Here is a 21397-nt window from a genome sequence, read left to right as displayed (position 1 = left end):
GCTCGGGTCGTGGTCCTGGAGTCTTGGGATCGAGCCCCACGTCGGGCTCTTGGCTCGGCGTGGAGCCTGCCTCTGCCTCTCCCCCTGCTCATGCTCTCTCTCTCTCTCTCTCTCTCTCTCTCTCTCTGTATCTCTGTGTCTGAAATGAATAAATAAAATCTTTAAAAAAAAAGTGCAACTCTCTAATGTGATCTGCAGTTTAATACCTACTTTCAGGTGTTCTCGGCTGTAAGAGGTGACCCTAACATTCTGTGAATCTCTCAAACCTGGATGCTGTTTTTAAGTGGCTTTATCTATTCCATGTGTGTGTTCATTCTCCATTCCTGTACTCAGACACTCATATACTGGGTCTTGAAGGTGAATTAGAAATAGTTCATATTCTCAAGTAGACACAGATGAATAAAGTGGTATAATATTATGTGGTGCCTTTACCCTCTTTGAGGTGTGGTCAGAGTACCCTTGGAGCGCAGATAAGAGAGTAATTGATTCCACGTGAAGCAAGGATGGGGGAAGGAAAAGGGTAGCATCAGGAAATCAAAAGAGTTAACCTTGGCGCTAGAACTCAAACTAAGACTACTTGTAGTTCCCAGTGTCTAAGCGGTGGGTGGGCAACTCCCCAAAAGGGAATAATATGTATAAAGGCACTGAGGGCTGCAAGAGAGAGCTTGCTGTTATTTGGGGTATGACTGAGCAGAGGTTATGTTGTCTACCTCTTTTGTTTTAATAGAGGAGGCATCTGAAGCCCAGTGAGATTGAGAACTTATTAGCATGCTTTTATTTGTTTTCAAATATTATACAGCTGATGAGTAAAATCAGCATTCACCCATATAGACTGCTTGGATAAGAAATGAGATGATACACAGATATAACCCAGACAACCTGTCATCCCAGTTTCAGCAATTCCTATGAAAGCATGAGTTTTTATAGGTAATACAGTTTGGATCTTAAAATTTTGAGTACCCTCTAAAAATAGTGTTGGCAATAATAAGGAACCTGCCTCTTTAAGATAAGAGTATTTAGCAATAATGACCGCACCCTCATTCATTCCCTCAGTGGTGATTTACTGAGCTCAGATTGAGTACCAAGTTCTGTACTGAATTGGGTATACAATGAGGAGCTAAGAGCAACACAGTCCTTAAATTTGTGGAACTTAACGGTTTATTGAGGAGATATCATTCAAAAATGTGCACACATGAGTGTGGTTGGGTAGTCTATGTTGCTACGAGTGCATGTAGTTGTGATGAGGGGATGTGCATCAAGGAAGGCTGCCCTAGAAGTGACTGACCACTCAGCTCATATCTGTGGGAGGAATATGGCCTCACTTGGCAAGGAGTGAAAGGAAGAGTCTTTGCAGGAAGTCAGCCATGGGCAGAGTCCAGTGTATGATGGAGTATGGTAACCAAAGTATTGACAGAAGGTCTTTGTAACTGGAGTACAGAAAGTCAGGGTTAAGAAGGGCAGGACCTTCTAGGCTGTGGTACTGATTTCGATATTATTCTCAGAGCTCTGAGATATTTAGAAGGAGGATGACATCACGTGTGCATTTTGAAATGGCCTTTTTAACTGTCATGTGAGAAGGGGATTGGGGAGGATACTGAGTATCTGAACATGGACCTGTTAGGGAGAGCATGAGAGAAGGCCAGGCAAGGCTTGGAGAGTGGTGGGAGCAGAATTATTGAGAAAAGGTGCCTTCGGGAGATACTTCCGAGTTAAGATTGTGATGTGGTGATGGATTGGATATGTGGATGAGGGGCCCAATGCATGACCCCTGAGTTCCTGGCCTTTCCAGTCGATGGACGGTGCTAGCATTCAATAGAATTGGGAACAGTGGAGGAGGATCTGATGACCCCTGGGTTCCTGGCCTTCCCAGTCGATGGATAGTGCTAGCATTCAATAGAATTGGGAACAGTGGAGGAGGATCTGGTTTGGAGACACCTAAGGATTGTATGAGCTAAATGGCAGCGTGAAATAAAAGGAAAACAATTAGCCTGATCAAGCTCTTGTCCAGTACTGCACAATATATTTAATCACCTTGAAATAGAAATCTAATGGAAGAAATATAAAAATTATCCTGATGCTACATACAGAAACAGAAAAACATGTACAAAAACAACAAAAAACCCCCACAAAACCTTAAGCCTAAAGGTGACAGAATCAAAGGTAACTAGGGGCATCGTGGACATTGTGTTGAGGAAGGACAACCAGGGAGACACCTAGAGGTCTTCACAGTGGCCCCGTGGAGGGATACAGAGAAATCCACTTAGTAATAGCAGGATAAAGCAGGACTGTCAATAGAATAATACTTTAGATTAACATTTCAGAATACGTGATTGGGAGAAAGAAAATAGCTTGATTTGGTTAGAGGATGAGGGGAGATAACGGGTTCAGCTGGAGGTATGCTAAGTCTTAGGTGCTTAGACATCTGAACAGAGATACACAAGTTGCAAGTTTGTGTCAGATTCTCAGGGCACAGATCAGAACTGGAGAGGGACTTGGCAAACCACATGTCAACAAGTGATTCTAGAAGTCTTGGAACTCTCTCCAAAGAGGAAGAATGTATACGGGTAGAAAGGAAAAAGTAGAGTTTAAATAACCGAGGTATTTATTAAATGACTAGAATGTCCCAGAGAGTGTAGAGAGTTATTTCCAAAAGGCACCTTATTTAATCCTCTAGTACCTTTTGCAGTTCTTTTATTGTTACCCCCATTTGCCTGATGGAGGTGATGCAGATTTTGAGAGGTATCCTGACTAAAGTTACACAGCTAATAACTGGTAAGACCTGGGCTCAAACTCATGTCTCATGATGCCAAGTTTGATGCTATTGTCCTGCTCCCCAGCCTTGATGCTTCAGCATCTTGGGCATAGAATGTGGGCTGACACCAACATTTAAGAACAGGGCTAAGAAAAGAAGGTCTGCAGAAGAAGGCTGGGGAGTATGAGAGACACGGTTCAAGAGAAGATAGACTCCTGAAAGTGATATGCGTGTGGTCACAGTGAGGGGACGGTGACTTCACGAGAGTGGTTTCAGAGCACAATGAAGGCTGGATTGAGTGGGCTGAAGAACGAAGGGAGGAAGAGGAAATGAAGTCCAGGAATGGTACTACTGTATTCAAGGAGGTGATGAGGGCTAGGAGAGGACATGCAGCCTTGGGGGTTACCAGGGCATTTACGAGTGGTCAGAGCTATATAGAGAGCTGTGTTGGGGAGTCCATGCACTTAGATCTCGAAGAGGAGCAGTGTGGAACCACTAGGCTTGTGAGCGGTCAAGGTAACTTCATGAATGTAGAAAGGCAGTTCTGGGTGCAAGCTTGCTCTGTAATCAGTCTAGTGTCTGTTCAGTTGTGATCTCTTAGAAGAAGAGGTCTCTGAAAATTATTTGAGATAATCTGTCAAGATACACAGACCTTGTATTATTTTTTGAGCGAACATCTAGCACATCAATATGAGGTCATATGGTATTTATGACTATAGTTAGAGAATGACATAATGAATTAGTGCTTGTCTAAAATGTTCTAACTTGGTTACTGTACAGTTATTTGCATCCATCTCATGTACTGTGGGTTATATTTTCTGTCCTGTGTTTTGATCTCTACTGTTAATTTTGTTTTGAGATTATCAAAGGGCTTTAGACCTCTCTAAAAGCCCATTTTTTATCAGCATGTCCTGATTTTTGACAGATTCATGTGTTTCTTCAAGCTTTTAAAATACATTCACAACAGTAGCAATAATTTATTTTGGGGATTGGGGGTGTATCTAAACCTCACTATCTGAGACAGAATTATAAAATTCACTTCCAAAATTTTGGTCTTTTAAAAATCGCTTAAAGCGTTTACTATCATTTTTTTTTAATGTGAATTGCAAGTTGATTACAGTGCACTGTATTGAGCCAGAGATGTCTCTTCTTTTTTCATGTATTGAGGTGCATTTTTGTTATTTCTCCATCCTTGTCTCTTTTTTGACTCAGGCATTACTCTCCTGGGGAGAATTATTGTGCTTCGTTCCCTCTGTAACTCCTCGAGTTACCCAGACATGACTAACCTATCCACGCTTTCTCTGGTATTAACATCCTGTCCTGCCCAGCCCTGTGAAATGTTTCAGAAACCAGCCAGTCTATAACCACTAGCTAAGGCTGAATGGTGACACCCTACCCACACCCCTGGACACACACACCCTATTCCGAGAGTTAAGGCATATGGGAATTGGCATGGTGGCTGTGTGTTTAGTCCTAGGGGAGGAGTCTAGTCATGACCAAATAAAATGTTACTATTGATTACTACTCAAGAAGACTGCTTTTATGCCACATACTTGGCTAAGCCCTGGGGACATATTAGCAAGTAAATAGAGCTTACAGTCTAGGAAAAAAGAAATCTCCTTCAAGCAACATTAATAGAAAAGTATACCAAGCTAAACAGCAAGTAAGATATGTATTCATCATTTGTTAGTGAACACATATTTATTGAGTAACTACGGTGGGCAAGGAATCTGGATGAAGAGTGAATATAGCAGTAAGTGACCCAGGCTCGTCAGGAAATAATCTTGTCACATAGATTATTGAGTAATACTCTTGGTATTTTGTATTATTTTAGTAAATTCCGTATCTTTAGAATTCATATTTATAACACTTACTTGACCCAGAAGTTGGCAAAGTATATAAACTATACATATATATATATATATAAACTAGATTGACTCTCTTCAAAAATCTGTAAAATTTAAATATGACAGCAGGTTTTAGCTCTCAAAGTGTACTTCTTCTTCACATTCATTTTTCCTAGTCAGTAACATATAATAGTAAGTAGTATAACTGGCTATAACTGATATGATTATCTTCATATATTCTGTAACATCTCTTACAGTTATTGCCAGTTTTCGAGGAACTGTCTCGTATGGCCTGTCATTGGAAATTGGAGATACAGTTCAGATCCTGGAAAAGTGTGATGGTAAGTGGGCTAATGATGATTACTTGAGGTTGTATAACCAACCTCCTCACCATTGGACAGTTCATAATGTTTACAAATTCTGTCCTTCTGTTAATTTCTGGGATTTTTCCAGTGGTCACAGTGAACCATTTTTGGCAAAGCTTGTTTCTTGCGTATTCAGTGTTTGGCTTATGGAAAGGCATCATTTGCTGTTTTTAAGCTGATATATTTTTCCTAATATTATTTCCTTATAGTCACTAGATGCCACCATAGAAAGCAGTTGAGGCTAGCTACTGTATTTGTGGGAATTCATAACTCAGTGCCAAACTAGAAGGTCTTTCTCAGAATCTCAAGGGTCTACTCGGTCCCCCAGGACAGGAAGAAACAGAGGTCCAAAGCAGAAATGGCTTCTCCAAGGTTAGGTAATCAGACGCCTTGGGGAGGACTCCTGCCAAGGCCAACTCTGCTCTAGTCAGCAGTCTTCTTCCCTGCCACCCCCAAACTTGAACTAAAGTTATTCAATGCATCTGAAATGTTAGTGGAATATATTGTAAGAACTTTATTAATTTATGCAGCATGTAACTCATTAAATCAAATACTTAATATGTTGTCAAATGTTTCCATTCCTGTTCCACAAAACACCCTTAAGCTCTCGTATTTAAAAAGATCCCAGTTGAAATGACTATTTTTTTCCTCGTTAACAAGATGACCACATTTTAAAGCCCTATCAGTATATCCCAAACCACCCATTTTCCTCCTGAAATGTTGTTCTTAATAGGAATTTATAATATGATAACATTCTGTCATGTCAGGATTCATTAAACTGTGTTCCTCCAAACAGAACTCTTATATTTACTTAGAACCTCACATTAAATGGTGGTGGTACATGGACATTTCTGTGTACTGTAAATGATATCTTTAAAAATATAATAAGGTCTTCCATACTATTGTCAGATGCATTTTGTCTATTTTTACTTTGTATACAGGTAAATATAAAATCTGTTTTGAATTGGTGCATGAAAATGGGCTCCATAACTAATGGAAGCTGTTTTGTAACCTAAAAACCTTTGACAGAGACCTCTCTATGAGACTTTTGCAGTTCTCAAAAAGTTTTGGTTTCTGTTAAAATAATTATTTAAGAATGGATATATTTCTTGGATCTGTCTTTAAGGGATCTTATTAATCCTGAGATAGTTTCTGCTCAATTCATTTTGCTTTCTTCAGACTGACTTTAAAGCTGTTAGTCATGGCATTTTACAATATATCTTATAAGGAACAAACAAATTTTAATATTTATATTTAATATTTATAGAAATTTTATATAAATTATTTTATATAAATATTTAATATTTAAATACAATGTTCAAATATTTCCAATTAATCAAAAAAGTCCAATTCAACAAAATATTTGTTGCATGGTAATTTCTTACCAATAAACAAAATGGTTCCATGAAGAAACTGTAAGTTGAAAATAATACATTTATGGGGGATATTTATTTGCTATACATTTTCACATATATACCTTATACTTGTTTTAAACTATAAAAAGATACAGTCTTCTTTCAGGATAGTGCTGTAAAATATTGATTCAGAGTTGCTTGGAGGTTGAGTCATAGGCATTCTACAGAATGAAAGTTAGGGTGAGCTCAGGCGGTAGGACGTTTTGCTGATAAGAGTACCCATCACTTTTCTTGATGGATGATACCTGATTTCCCTCTTCTTATGCTATCAGACTGATCCTAACCCTAGATGATGGGCTTAAGGATGTGCAAATTTACTCTGTGACTGTTGGCTGAGCCCTACCTATGCTTTGGTGATAGGATCTGGGCCTTGTAGTCAGGCAAAGAGAAATTGGAAACATATTAAATCTTGTGCAGATTCTTGAATTTCCCTGAGACATAATGTAGCCTTTTATACAATGTGGAGAAACTATGCTCACATAAATTAACTTGCCCAAAATAAGATAATCTGATAAATAGAAAAGCCAGAATTTAAGCCCAGTATTCTGATTCCAAGCCCTGTACTTCCATTATGAATGTTTCTATTTTTCATATAAATTTCCATTACAATTTCTTAAACAGTTTATTAATAGAACACAAACTAGTAGTCACTTGAGCTATAGTATCGCCCAATCCAACTCCCATCTTGTTCATACACAGAATATTTATTTATAGGGTAAAATTCCATCAGTAAAGGACAGATTTATTTGTAATCATTTCTTTTCTTTAAAATATTACAGTGGTTTATCAAAATAATGACCATGATTATTTCTCCACAGGCTGGTACAGAGGATTTGCCTTAAAAAACCCAAATGTCAAGGTAATGAAAAATATTACTCATAGTCATAATTATAGGATTTTTTTAAGTTATTTTATTTTATAATTGAAATTACAGTTGGGACTCTTAGTTGAAATGCCAAATGGCAATACAGATTTTCATAATTTTGGAAATTCCTTTGAACTTGGATTATCGTTAAGACATGCTACTCAAATGATAATCTTATATAGCTCTTGCAGTTTGTACTGAGAAGACCTTAATAAGCTCATTATATATAAACAAAATCTTTTTGAAGTGTTAGTTTAGCAGAGAGTGAAATTAAAATTCAAGCGGGGGAAATAGATATTCCAAAAGAAAAATTGAATAGAGGTATTTAATCTTGGAATTTTCTGTGGTGTCATTTGTAAAAGAGTGGTGTAGAGAAACACGTGGATTTCAGCAACTTAGTAAGATTCCCTTTTGGGTTTGGGCAGGTGAAACATGAGGAAACCATATTATAAAGATCTCCCTGTTCCTACCCTTCCAGACAGAAATTAAGACTCATCCTTTATATGTTCATATACATCCTCAGGAATTACAGTAGGAAGTAGTATGATTTTTGTTTTACCTGTCATTTGTATACTTTATGACTTTGACACTCATCCTTACTATTTATTGCCTGTGTTTGTCTACTGTATTCCAATCTCTCCAACTTTCATCCATACTTCCCACATTCTGTAATATTCTCTTGCATGTCATGTTCATTTCTTGGTTTAATTCTGGCTTTATTAGGATTGTAGATAAGAAATTGTATCATTGCTTACTCTCAGAATGTAATGTAAGTAGTCTAAATTCTTCTGCCTGCCTTTCTGCTTAAATATACCTTTTTCTGGATCATCCAGCTATGTTTAATAACTGTATTTCATTTATTTTTGGTCATTCTAAAGAGAGCCTGAGGAACAAAACAATGTAAAAATTTAATTTTTTAAGATACTTTAGCCCTCATTTAAAGTTATTTTTGGACATCTGCAAGGCACATGCAAATGTAGCTTCAGTACTTAATTATCCATTTGGAATAATTTTGAAAAAATATATTATGGCTTATTTCTGCCACTCTTCTAACCTCAAGTTCTGACTTTTTCTTATGAATTATAATTACTGTTTGTTAATCCTACCATATTGAGTTAAATTTTGAAGAAAAAATATATTTTTTAACGTGTGTCTATTTACTACTGTTGTATGTACAGAATTTGCTTATTAAATTTTATGTTATCCTTGGATCCACAATGGTGATAATATATTCAAATGACATTTGCTTTCCTAAATATTTAATTGAATTTGTCATTTGATGATACATCAAAAATCATTCAGAGGATGTTATCATTTAATGGACAATAAAACTGATGCTAATTTTTTTTTATGTTGTTTCTTTGAACTTCCCATTTAGAACAAAGGAACAATTTCCTTGCCCTATCTTTTCTCTACAATAAAAAGCTTCAAGCTAGCATGCTGTCTTTTCTTTAATTTTTGTTCCATCAGAATGCAGCCTGGTGATTAATTGCTGCTGTGTTTTCATCAAAGATCTTCCAGGGGCACCTGTGTGGCTCAGTCATTAAGCGTCTGCTTCAGCTCAGGTCATGATCCCAGGGTCCTGGGATCGAGCCCCACATCGGGCTCCCTGCTCTGTGGGAAGCCTGATTCTCCCTCTCGCACTCCCCCTGCTTGTTTTCCCTCTCTCGCTGTGTCTCTCTGTCAAATAAATAAATAAAATCTTAAAAAGAAAAAAGATCTTCCATAACACATAATATATGTATTGTCTCCCAATTCATAGTGGTATTTTTTTTTTTACTGTGTGTGTGTGTGTGTGTGTGTGTGTGTGTGTGTGTGTGTGTGTATATATTTTTTTTTTTTTTAAGATTTATTTGACAGAGAGAGACACAGCGAGAGAGGGAACACAAGCAGAGGGAGTGGGAGAGGGAGAAGCAGGCCTCCTGCAGAGCAGGGAGCCTGATGCATGCAGGGCTCGATCCCAGGACCCTGGGACCATGACCTGAGCCGAAGGCAGACACCGAACAACTGAGCCACCCCGGTGCCCCTTTTTAGTGTATATTTTAAAATAGACACAACTGTTTTAGGGAGAAGAAAAGGAACAACTACCAAAACAAACAAAAATTAATGCAATATTAAAAAACTATGCAATATTTAAAAAATTCTTCAGTGTAACATGCTTTCTATTCTATGCAGAATTCCTGAAAACTTATAATTTTTCTCTTTTATAAAGAATATGCTTTTGAGTGAGATTTAGTTTTTTTGATTATATTTATTTTCAAGAATCCCTGAATTTGTAAACTAGTGAATGGTAGGAAAGAAAAGGAATGGATGCAGTGCGGTAGAGATGTGTTTTTCCCCTGTTCCTGGAACTGTTACAGTTGTATGACTTGTGAAAGCACCCCTTCCTTACCAGTCACCTGTCACCATAACCTCCTGTTTTCTCCCGCAGGGTATCTTTCCTTCCAGCTACGTTCACTTGAAAAATGCCTGTGTGAAGAACAAAGGGTAAGAAATGAGTTTTATTAATGTGAGAGGATTTTCACAGAACCATTGCTTTTTTGAGAATTTGAAAGGCTTAGTAATCGTCTTGACAAATGAACTACAGGAGATCCTGCCGTTGTCTGTGTGGTTTGATAAAGGTGGATTTCAGTAAGGCAGTTGGTGGAGAAAATGTAATACCCTACGTCTGCATGTGCTGGACTAGAGGAGAACCTAGGGCATCAGAGGTCTCTCGTGGTCCACAGATCATGGAATCAGACTAATCTTAAGCAGGAAGAGTTGGTTCTTTTTGGTTTCCTGCTATATAGAGAAGCATGGCAGCCAGCCCATGGAGTGCTGAGTCATGTCTCAAACCCTAAGAATTTCCGAGATTTACCACTGATTATAAGCAGCCAAGTCTGACTGTTTTTTCCTAATTGGGGATCGTACTGTATCCTTGTGTGACCACTTCACAAAGCCACTCTTGTATTTTAGGGAATGGCTTTTCTGTTCTTTGATTGAGCTCATTGATCACCTAAGATTTCTCATACATTTTGGAAGTTTTTCCAGTCTATTTCCAAAAGGACTTGAAGTAGCCGTCAGGATAACAGATCATTCAAATAAAGTATCATAGTATAAAACAGCAGAACTTGCTTATCTAAGTGGTTATCATGAGCAGATCATTCATTATAAGTGGGTCATGGATTTGGACCCAAACATTCACTGCCAGTGTCACAAGGAATACGCACTGGACCATTGAACGATTGTCGTTTTATGACAGAAGAAACCATGCAGATTCAGCCATAAAAATTACATTTTACTTCAAATAGAAAAAAAATAGCAGTTTATTTGAATGACTAAAGCACATTTTAAATCATAGTAAATGAGATCATCAAACTTGAGTTTTACCAAAAACGTTCCAAGGATGCTGTTTAAATGGATGATTTTTATATCCATTGTCTATAAAGGCAAAGTATTTATCTTAGTTCATTGAAATAACTTATGCAGGTGGGTGAGAGTCTATGGTATAAATACCCTGAGAGTTACCTATATAGATAAAAGTGTAGGAGATCCTTATACTGTATACACACACACACACACACACACACACACACACACACACACAAGTGCTACTTTAAGCAATATTACTATCACTAGCAGTAGCAGTACTAATTATTTAAAATAGTAAATTAAAAACATAATTCTGATATGAATAATTACCACTGCTACTACTGTTTTTAATAAACGTGTGTCCTTTGGGAAGGTTGTGCAGCTGTTCCCCACCAGAAATGAATTAAGTAGAGCTATCAGTCTTTTTGGTGTTTTTCCTACCAGGCTACTCTGACACTGTCCAACTCCCTTCAAGTAAACCAGAAGAAACTCTAGAAAATACTTAGGCCATAGGCTCACTCTTTGTTCCGACCTTTCTGCTCTAGTGATTTGGGCTGGACAGTGTGGAAACCCCAGGGGCTCTACCCTAACCCTTACAGTGTCCACCTGGGTAGACCCGTGCAACCATTTCTCTTTGCGGCTGTTGTCCCAAAACCAGCCCTACCCCATTAACTCTGCAGAGCAAAGGGCCACTCAGCCCCCACCGTACACCCTGAGCAAGGGAAATAGAGGATGCTAGCAAAGATGATGTCAAGCATCATTCCACCCAGTGGAAGTCCTCCCTCTCACAGCAGATTGGGGTGGGTCTTTATCAAAATAAGTGCCTTCTTTTATTTATTTATTTTTGTCCTAGGCAGTAACTGGTGTGTGTCTGGTCCCCTTCCTTGAGCCTGAGGAAGTTTAAATAAGGCTAAAGATGTCTCAAAATTTAGTTGTGTAAGTGTAAGACTTGGTTGGTGGTTCCCCATGTGACACAGGGCATCATGAACATTAAGTAACAGGAGAACGTTGAGGGTAGAACCCAAATTTATTTTCTTAAAAAGAAAAAAAATTATTGGAATTGATTGAGACCCTAGATTCTAGGACCATTAACTGGAAGAAAAACTTGACCCTGAGAACATTTGAGAACACATATTACCAGGTGATTGCTTTCCCAAAGAGGAACTTCTTTGGGATTTTGATGTTAACCTCTCTTATTTTAAGATCAGCAGCCTGATGGCCCACTGGGATGAAGTATATCTCAGAATAAGTGTATCTTGTATCCTTATACTCTAATAAAGTATATCTACGAATAACTGAACAAAATGTAATTTCGGGGGCCACTACTTACAACTGCTTGAACGTTGACTTTGGTTTTGATATAATTAAGAGGAAACAACTGCTTTGCCGAAATCGGCGATTTTATAAAGCTTCTTGAAAATTTACATTTTGGTTGAACAAACCCCAAATCAACTTCTCACAGATTGGATTGCCTTTTTGGTCGTTCCTTGGTCTTCAGAGCATTGTCGGGCTGATGGGGGTCCTTAAATTAAATTACGGTTTATGAACAACGAGGCCACTTCTATAGTGTTTAATTGCCGCTTGAGGTCATGCCACTTTTTAAATGTTAAGTAGGTTGTCGAGTTGTCCTGGAAATTCATTGTTCCCTTCTTGACCTTACATCTGATCATTTTATAATCTCTGTCTCCAAATATTCATCAGTTAAATTGCAACAGCTGCTTCAAAAGCAAAATAAAGGCACTATCATTTGAAAATGTCACACAGACTTCATAAAAGGTTCTGTGTATGTCGCAAGTCATATACTACTGTTTACTTTTATTTCTAGTTTTAAATCCTACTTTTATATTTTCAGCTGTGTTTAAGCTGTAGAAAGAGGGGAAATATTCACAGAGCAAGTATTTTAGCAGCACTCTGAAATGAGGAAATCATGCTCTCTTGGTGAAGATTTTAGTTCTCTTATTTGCTGTCAAGAAGACTTTAAAAAAGACAATTATACACCCTTTGGATATAGCATTACAGAAGAACTACAGAGCAGTTATTAGCCTCATGCTAAGAAGTAATTTTCCCTTGATCATCTAGACAACCTGGTTCAGTGTCTAAAATGCTATTACCTTGTACATATTAGATACTGTCCTTGAAAACATACATACTCAAATGTTAAGAAAATAATTCCCATTAAATAGCTGGTAGCATTCTTTTGAGAAGTTGTAGTAATCATAGCCACTTAAGCATTTTAACCTACACACTCACTGAAAAGAATTTGAAAAAAGAAATTCGAGATGAGGAAAAAGGTTGTTGTACGTCAAGGATAGACACGGAGGATAAAGGAAATCCGGGTTTTCTTTTTGTCCATAGTTTCATGTATCTCCTCAATATCAGGACCACTTACATACCTAGGAGGTGTTGGTATGAATGTTCTCCAAGTATAGTATTTCATTTTTAGAGAAGAAACAGGAAGGATATATGACCCTAATCGGAGAGAGGAATATTGCACAATGGATATTCAAACATCTGTGATCGCAAAAGCTTTTAAGTTCAGTGATGCATGCTAACGTTACTAATAGACTAATTGTTTTTCTTGGTCCCATTTATAAATAATAAAAATGAAGTGTTAATAAGATCAAGTGAGTGTTTAATCTGTACCTTGGTGTCTAGATACTTCTAACACGAAGTTAGTTTGGATGTTTGCAGCCATAATATCCTGATCATGGAACAAGTCTGTTACTCCCTGTGAGTCCTATGGTCATAGTGCTTGAAAAGCAGAAGCTATCTCGTAGTTTAGGCAGGCTCAGTGACCTCATGTTGCATAAAGACTTTTGGGCTTGGGAGGTTAAATCAGTTGTTCTTTAGTGGTCACATTGTGGCTGGAGCAGAACTCTTCTGATATTGCTGCTTCTCATCACACTCCTCAAACTTGATGTGGATGAGGTGGCTGGTCCTCTTGGTATTGTACTGCCGTGGCCCACATAACATTCCTCACACGGGTCTTTAATCAGATCCTCGTTACTGTCTGCAGAACCCAAAATAACAGGCAGTTTCCTTTCCTAGTTTTGTCTTTCAGAGGATTTCAGAGAAAATTGTTATCTATGATAATTGCATGTGGACTTTGTTTTTCTCTTTTAATTTCATAGACAATTTGAAATGGTTATTCCCACTGAAGACTCTGTTATAACAGAAATGACATCAACATTAAGAGACTGGGGAACCATGTGGAAACAGCTCTATGTGGTAAGTAACTTTTTAACGGCATAATATTTTGGATAGAGAATTGTTTTAAGAAATACTTGAACAGGAGTCAGCATCAACTAATAATTGAGCACCTGCTTTAAGGCACTAGCGGTCCTCCAGAAATCAGAGATACAGAGCCTAATAAGACATAGTCTTGTAATCTGTGTGTCCACTAAGCATGGGCTTTGTAAGTTCTTTTTTGAGCTGCAGGAATGTAAAAGATGATTTTTCTGGCATCTCATCAGTTAGAATGATTTACATGGAGCTAGTTAGGGTCAGGCTTTCTGAGTATTTTTAATTTTCAAGGAGAAAGAAATTTATTTTCAGTGCAATTGGAGTATTGGTGGTATTTTAATTTTCTGTAAATGAATCAAATATACTGAAAATGATAGACTCCTTAGGCCAAATGAACAAGAATATTTTAAATATACAAGAGAAAGGAACGTTTCTTAAAAAAAAGGAGGGGGTCAGGTTAATGTTTGGGGAGTAGTTTTTTATGTACTTATTTACCTATTATAACAAATTATACTTATTGAGAGCTTACTATGTCGCAAACCCTGGGGAAGTACTCCATATGCAGTGTTTCATCGACTCCATACAATCACTCAAGGAAATGATGACCCCAGCTTACGAATGAGGAACATGGGGCAGAGTGAGGTACTTGCTGTCACCCACGCAGTTGGAAAATGGCTGGGCTGGGATTCTGGTGTGAATCTAGTGGTCTCACTTTGGATCTCTGAATATGCACAAATTTGGGGGTGGTGAAGTTTGGAGGAAGATGAATACTATTTCTCCTTTTATTTTCGAAGACATTTATAGAACAGCTTAATCATTTGAAGGGATGCGTTCAAAATACAAAGGTGTACTTAGCCTGACAAAACGATTTGAAACAGCTTGTCAAAGAGGAAATCCAAATTAGTGAAGGACATTGGCACAGAATGACAGTTTTCGTTGTCTCTTACATATAAAATGCAATAGGATATTTCACTGGGGCAAGAAAATCTTAAAAATAAAACCCTTTTGATGTTGGATTTCTCTGACCATGCCCTCCTGGAGCTGGTGGCTTTAGGACTCACTACTAAAATCCACAAGACAGTCTTAGATGAAATGCCAGGCTGAGCTTTGCTGGAATGAGATAAATGCAAAGTCAAGATAACTGAACTCAAGGGGTCTGTGCTGAGAAGCTACAAAGCAAATGCAGATCTCCTTTTCAGATGTTTGGAAAAAAATTTATATTAGGAAGAATATAAAATCCGAGTCTTGTTTCACTTAAAATAACATTGTGCATAATATTAACATGGAAATGAAACTATTGGAAATGTTCACATCATTGCATCTTAAATACCCAACAGAAGAGTTATAAAAATAATGGCAGTGTAAGTGTCATCCATTAGCTGAGCTAGAGCACCAGCACGTTGCCTTTTATGTGGCAGCTTGTGGGGAATAAAGTTGAATTTCCTCTTGATTCTGCCTTGCCTAGCTATTTTTACCTGCTTTTCAGGTTGTGAACATCTCTTCTGGGGACGTACTTGATTGGCTTGAAAATCTATGTGTTGTAAGCTCTAGGAGTAACTTTTCCACCTCCTGATGTCCTGAATAATGGACGCAGAGAGAGAATTATTGGATTCTGGATACTGACATGGTAGTCAGTTATGTTAGGGACAAATATGAAGTTGAACCTGGAGATAACAGATTTTCGACCTTGAGAATGAGGCTGCCTTGGCTGTGTTGGGCCTTCTGGGTTCTCTTCTCTTTATACAGGTGTTTTGAGCCCAGTGTTTTGATTCAAGTTCATCCTTGTTCTTTTCCAATAGTTTTAAGGTGCCTGGCTTCTCCACTGGCGGATGTTTGATGAGGATAATAATATCTTATAAATTGTGAGCAGTTGATGAGATATACTTAGGATAAGTAGAACATTTAGCTTAGAAGCTCATGGTAAATACTTGAGAAATGCTAGTTGCTCTTTTTCATATCATTGGTAAGAGCCTAAATAATGTTCTTTAAAGTATCACTTAATAAAATACCAGTAATATAACCACAAAAAGCTTAGGAGAAATACAGCAACCATCTTTTATTAAGTACTTCTGTGCAGGCCTTTGGCTGGCTATTTTATAACTTTCTTCCCTGGGGCTCTGCCAAATTGTTTTTATTCTCAAATCTTTAGCAGAGATAACCTATTCAGGGTCTCATGCTAAATGGTCAAGCCTGAGTCTAAAGGTAAATCTGCTGCTTCAAAACCTGTGCTGTTTTCGTTTTGAGGCAAATGAAAACGTACCCGTTCTCCAAAACACTAATACAATTAGTTTTTTGCTATGTTTCCCATATATTGCAGGAACTTGCAGATACTGTTTTATTCCAAGGGTTGAATATCGTACCCCTACCCTTTTCATTTAATGTTAAACCAAGAGCATTTTTCATATTTCTAAATAGTCTTCATAACTGTCCAGTGTTTACAGTACGCTTTTTCCAGACTCATCATTTTATGACCAGCTGTCAGCCCAGACCCGATATGTACTACTTTCCCATCAGGAGGGCAGGTTTGCTGGTTAGGGCTACAGTATGTCAGGGTTCCTGCGTCCCCTTCCATAAAAGGAAAGCTGACCAGCTGATTTTCATTTTTATGAAGGATCCAGCTTCTTTCTCATTTTAGCATTCTCTTCAACTTAAGTACTAGAGGTGACATCATGAGAAAAACACAACTGCAAAACACCATCCCCCAGAGCAGGGCTGATGACTTTCACACTGGGATAGTCAGTTAAACAGAGCTGGCTTTCCATTTTGCTGCATAAGATTTGGCTTACTTTATATCTTCCTTATGTAATTTCTTTGACTCTTGTGGACCTTTCCACTGACCACTGACCTCGAGTTTTTCTTGATCTTCCCTTATTGTTTCCTATGACTTAAATAGAATCTACCTCTCAAGATCCACAAAATGACCTCCTATAAATCAAGGTATCCACTCCTTCTCCAGCTGCTGGGCTACCCAAGGGAGACACAGCGTCTGTGGTTGGGGGCTTACATCCAGTGGAGAGCACAGACCCTGAGCAGTGAATTACCAGAGTATTGCATTACAGTGTGTCTGTAGTGACTCGTATGGGAGCGTATAACATGAGTAGAGTGAGAGGTAATAGAAGAACAAGCTCAATAGAGTGCTTTAAATGTCGCAAGCACAATTATTTGTATCTCAGAGGACAAGGGAGAATGCTTTGCTGTTCAGCCAGCACATTTGTCTCATCTACACAGAACATTAAAACACTCCCAAGTCACCAAGTCTTGATAAAGTAGAAGACATATCATGACTTTTTAAAAATTAAAAAAAAAAAAAAATGTGTTCTGACCGAGTGTCTTTCCCCATCACACAGAACTTTCGCTATTTCTGGCAGTTTATCACTGCAGAGGGCTTCAGATGTATGATAATCTCAATCCTTGCATATCACTGTTCATGTCCTCTACTAATATTTTAATAGAAAGTAAAAGCATAGCTTCTGGTTAAGAAAGATGAAGGGTAGATACTTAGAAATGGCTTTGCCCTCAGTGTCTCTGGGTAAGAGATACAGGCTAGCTTTTGGTGAAGACACAACATTAGTAGAGGGCTTGTTCTGGGCCAAGCCCATAGCAGTAACAGTATTAGTAACGGCCCACACTTAGGTGATATTTATTCTAGGTCAGGCATTACTCTCAGTTTTGGTATATTAACTCATCAGTCTTGACAGTGACCCTATCAGGTAGTTATTATAATATCCATGCTATAAGAAAATACACACCAAGAGGTTAATAAGTTGCCAAAGGTTTTTTAGCCACTAAATGGCAGACTTGGAATGCAGATTGCGTAGTCAGGCTCCCAAGTCTGTGATCCTCATTACCATGCTGTCCTGCTCTCTTCACAAACATTATCTCCAATCCACAAAACAGCCTTATGGGAAGGTAGTACTGTCTGTTTCACAGATGACAGAACTCACTTGCCAAGCCTGTAAAACGAGTCAGTAGCAAAAGCAGGATTTGAAGCTGGGAGTTTAACACATCTTCCTTACATTAAGTCGCCTTGCTTGATGAATTTCACAGGAGAGTATCGAATCTACACGCATATTTAACAAGTAAGAAAGAAAACAGTGTTTGTTCATAGAAGTCTGAATAGTGACCAGATAATAGCAATAGTGAATGAGTTTGAGAGCCCTCTGTGTACCCAGCTTATGATGGGAGATACAGTAAAGCATTAAGACCAACGTGCAAGAAATAATGAGAAAACAGCATTTTCCGTTGAATTGGCCTGAATTATGTGCAGCCACTGTTGAGAGAAGAGAAAAAAGAATGTGGGTGAGAGTTGTCAGGGAAGATTCCTGACAGAGGTGGATTCAGGTGGAGGCTTGAAGACAGTAGAATTGGGACGGAGTTAAAGAGAGGAGGATTTGAGGAGGAAGAGGAGCCCGAGTATGTAAGCAGCAGGTGTGGAGGCGTGGTGAGGACTCTCTGCCGGGGAGTCTGAGAAGTGAAGTTGGATCCTTGGAGAGCAGTGTTGTGAGCCTGGATGAAAGCATATAGAGCAGAGGGTGTATGTGAGAGCGTGAGGGGAGAGGGAGCCGTTAACAGAGAGTCTGCCCACAGAGTGGCAAGCACATGGAGGGAAGCTGGACTTGGCCTTACGTCTCCTGTGTGGTTTCCTCACCACTCACTGTGGGGACTGACCACCGCTTCCACGTTTGTGTATTTCCCAGAGAAATGAAGGCGATCTCTTCCACCGGCTGTGGCACATCATGAATGAAATCCTGGATCTGCGGCGGCAGGTGCTGGTGGGCCATCTGACCCACGACCGGATGAAGGATGTGAAGCGTCACATTACTGCCCGCCTGGACTGGGGCAATGAGTGAGTACTGTCCTCTGCAGTGGTGGTGGTGGGGGGGGGGTGTCCCTGGTGACATATGCTGCATTGGTGTGAGCCAGTGCACGGTAATATCTCCAGAACACAGCAGATGGGGCTTTTGCAGTTTTATCCTTGTGGGGGCTTAGGGGAAGACTATCATTGATGGAGCTGAGAACTGTATCCTCTAGGGTTGGTGAGGGCACCAGGATGTTGTTTGTTCTCTAGTGCCCTGTGAGGTCAGGTAGTGTGCACATGCTCACAGAATATGAAATGTTTACAGGGATCAACCGGATATGGCTTTTGTTCCATAGGTCTTATTTAAAAATAAGCTTTAGGTTTGGCATGTGTATTTGCTTTTAATATATACCCCTTCCGTATCGTGGTAGTATGTCACCAGAGTAATCTGGAGGGAGACACTGATGCTAATACCTCCTATTAAAAGTCTTAAAACAGGTGCACTGGTAGGGCATTCATTATTGCTCTGATTCCGCCTGTGTGTATGTATTGGCCCCTTTGAGGAGCTGCTTGGGAGAACTCGTAAAAAGCAGACCAAGATTTACTGTTAAATAAAACTGACTAATCTTAAAAATAACCGCCAAGCACTTCTAGTAAATCTCATCACTTATAGCTCTGATCAAGGCTGATATTGTGCTAAGTATGAATGTTAATATGTGGGTGAGAAATTAGAATACGCTTTGACTATAATCCTAGGCTTGTTGCAGGAAGTTAAAAGGTCCCTCAATGTCATGGTCATGTCCTCCCTTCCTTTCCTCTTCCAAATCCCCATTGGCTATTTGGACCTTCAGAGGATCTTAGGGCTATAGAATAAAAGAAAAGCTGGCAGAGAAGGAGAAAATGGCAGGACATACACCACAGATAAATTCACCTCTTATTGAATCTGGAAAAGCCGATTTGAAGCTAGAGCGCTGCTTCCTCTGACTGCAGGAAGTTGCTCTCTCAGAAGCCCACTTTTGATTCTGCTGAACATGACATCTTCATATAGGAGCACATGGACCTACTGATACATTTGAAGCCTCATGCTCACCCTGAGTACTTCTGCTATTTTGTTGAGTAAGATGCGCCATTCATCCTTTTACAGATGAGCAGTATGGTAGTCCTAAATTATTTACCTCTATGAGATTGATACCTGTGGGGGGAAAGAAAAAACAACCATAGATGTGGAATGGCAGCAGGACATTGGACTAGGAATGCTGCTTTTTTAAGACATGAGGCAAATTCCTGAGCCCTTCTTGACTTCACTTTCTTCACCTGGGGAAGGAGTACATTGAACTAGAGGAGGTCCCTGGACCCTTTCGGCTCCAGGGCAGTAGGAGTCCAATAGCATTTCCTGAGGAAGAAAACGTGGCAGCCATTTGCACTGAGCCTCCAGTCTTGCTGTTTGAGATGAGGCAGGCCAGGCAGGGTGGATCTCAAGGCTGTTTGAAGGGGACCCATGCTGTCTATCAAGTGTTTCTTTTTCATTTTGATAAAAACTTTGAGTTTTCACTGATTTATATTGGCTCTTAGTCATTATGCTGGTCCTCGTTTAAAGACTAGTTTGTAAATAGGAAGAAAGTTGGATGAAGTAGCTTATCAAAAATAGCTTAGAAATATAGAGGAGGCAGAAAGATACTTTTTCAGTTTTAGGAAGGAAGATGATGACAGAGAGAAAAACATTAATTATGACTGAAACATGACTCATATAAGTTCTAGCTTGTACTTTGGGCAGTTCTGTGGCTAATTTATGGTAAGTTGGTAAAACATTGATGCGTGAAAATGAACAATATAATTTATATAGCTCATCCTCAAATTCATGAATTTTCTGAGGTCTCATTTGACCCCTTAACTTGAAAACAACTTTCAGCACACAGATTGTGCATTTACTGGATTCTCGTAAGTATAAATCCGTTTTCTTATTGAATAGCGCTAAATGAAAAGCAAATTCAGATCATTCTCTTGCATATTAAACTAGATCAGATTGTCCTGCAAAATTATCTGTCCGCATGTAGATCTCTGGATGGCCATAAATTAAGAACGTTCACTTTCGAGTTGTGTGTCACACTGCTAAAGAGTGGTAAAGAGAAACTGTCTGCGTGTGGGAAGCTTGGGAGGAAGAGAAGGAGGAGCTGTTCCTTTTGTTCCTTAACAGAGCCATGAAGAGAAGTATTCTCACCTGCAGGTGTCACACAGAGTTAAAATAATGGTACCCGTTTCTGTTCCCCATAGAGTCCTGTGCTGTCCTTTGACTTTTCCTGCTAAGATCATACAGAAGGGAGACTCTGTTCATCCTTCTTTCCTGATGCCCGGAGCAGTGCAGTGACTGAAATGACAAAGAATGTGCCCCTCCCCTCCCTGCTCTGGTTTCCTGTATCCTGAGCATTTTCTCCTTTCTCATTTTCCCTCATTTCTTCTTCCTGATATTAAAGCACAGCCCCGATCCTGTTCTGTGAGCTAGGAAAATCTCAAACACTGGGAGAGTTATCCTAAGGATATACCTAGGAATTAACAAAACAAAATCGATATGGAGGAAACTCTCTTCATACAGCTAGGACCCAGGAAGCCAGCAGAAGTTGAACAATTAAAGCTTTAGGGGAGAGAGAGAGAGAGAGAGGGAGACTTGCAAGTTAAAGGCTCCTGGAGCCCCAAGCCTGGGAGGTTTCTGGATTTCACATCTGCTCCAGAACCTGTGCAGCTAGAATTGGTCCTTACTCATTCT

General features: G+C 39.1%; 1 protein-coding gene across 1 annotated transcript in view; it reads left to right on the top strand.

Moving 5' to 3' along the window:
- Nucleotides 1-21397, top strand: part of DOCK4 (dedicator of cytokinesis 4) — a 422501-nt gene that overhangs the window by 179937 nt on the left and 221167 nt on the right. Inside the window, exons 3-7 of the mRNA XM_073899086.1 lie at nt 4857-4940; nt 7198-7238; nt 9676-9731; nt 13727-13823; nt 18536-18684. Coding sequence (XP_073755187.1) covers nt 4857-4940; nt 7198-7238; nt 9676-9731; nt 13727-13823; nt 18536-18684 — 427 coding nt within the window. The remainder of the gene's footprint in view (nt 1-4856; nt 4941-7197; nt 7239-9675; nt 9732-13726; nt 13824-18535; nt 18685-21397) is intronic.

Source organism: Callorhinus ursinus, unplaced genomic scaffold (assembly GCF_003265705.2).
Source record: "Callorhinus ursinus isolate GAN/ISIS: 27379988/994484 unplaced genomic scaffold, GSC_fseal_2.0 scaffold12, whole genome shotgun sequence".
Taxonomy (NCBI): Eukaryota; Metazoa; Chordata; class Mammalia; order Carnivora; family Otariidae; genus Callorhinus; species Callorhinus ursinus.
This window is presented reverse-complemented; position numbering and strand designations above follow the sequence as displayed.